General features: G+C 40.8%; 1 protein-coding gene across 1 annotated transcript; it reads right to left on the reverse strand.

The window, feature by feature from the left end:
- Positions 1 to 380: 380 nt before the first annotated feature.
- LOC149568985 (putative 12-oxophytodienoate reductase 11) lies at positions 381 to 2,080 on the reverse strand. The gene is made up of 5 exons (XM_089821803.1): positions 1,948 to 2,080; positions 1,714 to 1,854; positions 1,488 to 1,618; positions 1,204 to 1,383; positions 381 to 1,121 (listed from the first exon to the last, which is right to left on the reverse strand). The coding sequence occupies exons 1-5, from the start codon at positions 2,019 to 2,021 to the stop codon at positions 535 to 537; spliced, it is 1,113 nt and encodes a 370-aa protein (XP_089677929.1). The 5' UTR covers positions 2,022 to 2,080; the 3' UTR covers positions 381 to 534.
- Positions 2,081 to 2,306: the final 226 nt, after the last annotated feature.

Below are 2,306 nucleotides of genomic sequence, written 5' to 3' on the forward strand. Positions count from 1 at the left end.
TGCATTGTTATCCTTACCATCAAGGTTCAAATCTCATGGGGATGAGGTCCCCCGTTTGTGGCCTCACTGGTTCATAGCTCCAGGTCAAAGCGTTTACCCCTCTTAAAATAAAATAAAACAAATATCTTGTCTAAAAATTTAGCCTATCGATTCATACTTTCTTAGAATTTTTTTAGCGCGTCTATACAGTTCAAAAGTGTAAAACAGCTAATACGACATGTTTTTTTGTACTTTAAATACATCCTTAAATCACAATTAATAATAAATTTTATATTCAATATTTAAAGTTCAAATATACCATCTGTGTTTTATCGGATATTTCAATGAACCCTAATTTAAATTTAGAAGACAAAAATGGTCAACGCATATGAATCTTCCTCTTTAAAAAAGTTTGCCAATACTGACTTATCATATTTCATGGTATTGAAAATCGATTGATCTGTAACACAAGATAAATTGTTTGAAAACTTAATGAGAACTTCGGCTTGCAAACATCTGGAGAAGGTATGACTACATTGGACATATAAAAAGCACTCAAGATTCGAGGAATGGATAATCTGTGTATCCAACAACAGGATCGGCAGTATAGAATGTTTCTCTGTTGTATTTATTGAGGGGCGCATTCACCTCAAATCTTTTTGACAAATCCGGATTTGCCAAGAACAGTCGGCCATAAGCAACCAAATCTGCCTTGCCACTGGAAATAGCTTCGTTCCCATCATCCCGATCATAACCCCCTGCAGCCAAAAATGTCCCCTTGAATGCTTTTCTTATGGGAATCAGACTCTTTTCACTCGCTATCGTCGTCTCCGAATTAACAATCCGGGGCTCAACGAAATGAGCGTACAATATCTTATATTTATTCAGAGCCTCCGCCATGTAAAGTCCTAGTGCCTCTGGATTTGAGTCATACGCTTCTGAATAAGCTGAAAATGGAGAAAGCCGAATTCCCACATGCTCTGCTCCGATTTCATCCACCACTGCTTCCACAACTTCAAGTGCAAATCTGCAACGATTCTCCAATGTTCCGCCATAGCCATCTGTTCGATCATTCACGCTGTCTTTCATGAACTGGTCCACAAGGTACCCATGTGCCCCATGGATCTCAACACCGTCAAACCCTGTTCATAAAAGGATTGATTATGTCAACAAAAGGAACATTCTCTTCTTCAAACCAAGATAGATCAGAATACAAAAACATACCTGCATCTATTGCATTCCTGGCAGCATTTCGAAAATCAGCAACTATATTGGGAATTTCCTCTGTTTTCAGAGGCCGGGGAGGAGAGAAATCTGACACATCCTTTCGATTCGGAAGAGAGATCTTTCCAGAGATTGGTTTGCTTGTGGAGGAAACTGGAGATTGGCCATTAGGCTGATAATCTGCATTCCAATGCGCCCAGTAAATACACAACACACTATTTGTTGTGGAGGAGAGCCAACCAAATTGGAAAAAAAAAAACAGGGGAAAGAGTAGAAATACTGACCCACATGAGAGACTCTTCCGCAGTGCCAAATCTGACAGAAGAAAACGCCCCCTTTGTCATGCACAGCCTTCACAATGGGCTTCCACGCTTCAACCTGCTCCTTTGTCCATATTCCAGGCGTATCTACATACCTACAATTTGAACAGAAATCCTATGGATAAACATTCGAATGTTTGGAATATTTAGGGGAAAAGTGAAAACGAAAGTGAGTGGAGCCCTGACGCACCCTTGAGCAGTATCAGAGACACCAGTCGCCTCAGCGATCAATAAGCCACCGCGTGTTGTTCTCTGAGAGTAGCACAGGATTGCATGCGGCTGAGGAATGTTTTTGTACGATCTCTGCCTCGTTAGAGGAGCCAAAACCACTCTGCAAAATAACATAAAAGGGGGTTTTGTTAGGGAGAAAAAAAGGTGCATCAGAAGTAAAAAAATTCAATTTTGAATTGGAGAAGAGAAAGACCTGTGAACCAAATTGAAAGGACCCATTTGGTAGGGCGTTAAAAGCGGTGCTGAGGCGGGCTTAGTTGCAGACATGGTGCTTTGTACAAGTCGAGGCTGAAATGTTTGAGATCGAAATGGATTTGAAATTGGGTGAGAAGACATTGGAGTGATCAGATATTTATAACAAGGCCCAGGTGAGGTGTGGAATGTTCAGTCAAAGCATGCAAACGTCAGTCCATACGTTTGCAGTTGCACAAGTGAAATTGCAAAGATGATGACAGGTGTGAAAAGGAAAATGACGTGACGTCAACAGATGCAAACGTAGGGCCTTACGATTGCAGACAGCTGAAGTGTTAATCGAATACATTGTATCTAGTC

Source organism: Cupressus sempervirens, chromosome 3 (genome assembly GCF_028749045.1).
Source record: "Cupressus sempervirens isolate cs-2001-9-10 chromosome 3, ASM2874904v1, whole genome shotgun sequence".
Classification (NCBI taxonomy): domain Eukaryota; kingdom Viridiplantae; phylum Streptophyta; class Pinopsida; order Cupressales; family Cupressaceae; genus Cupressus; species Cupressus sempervirens.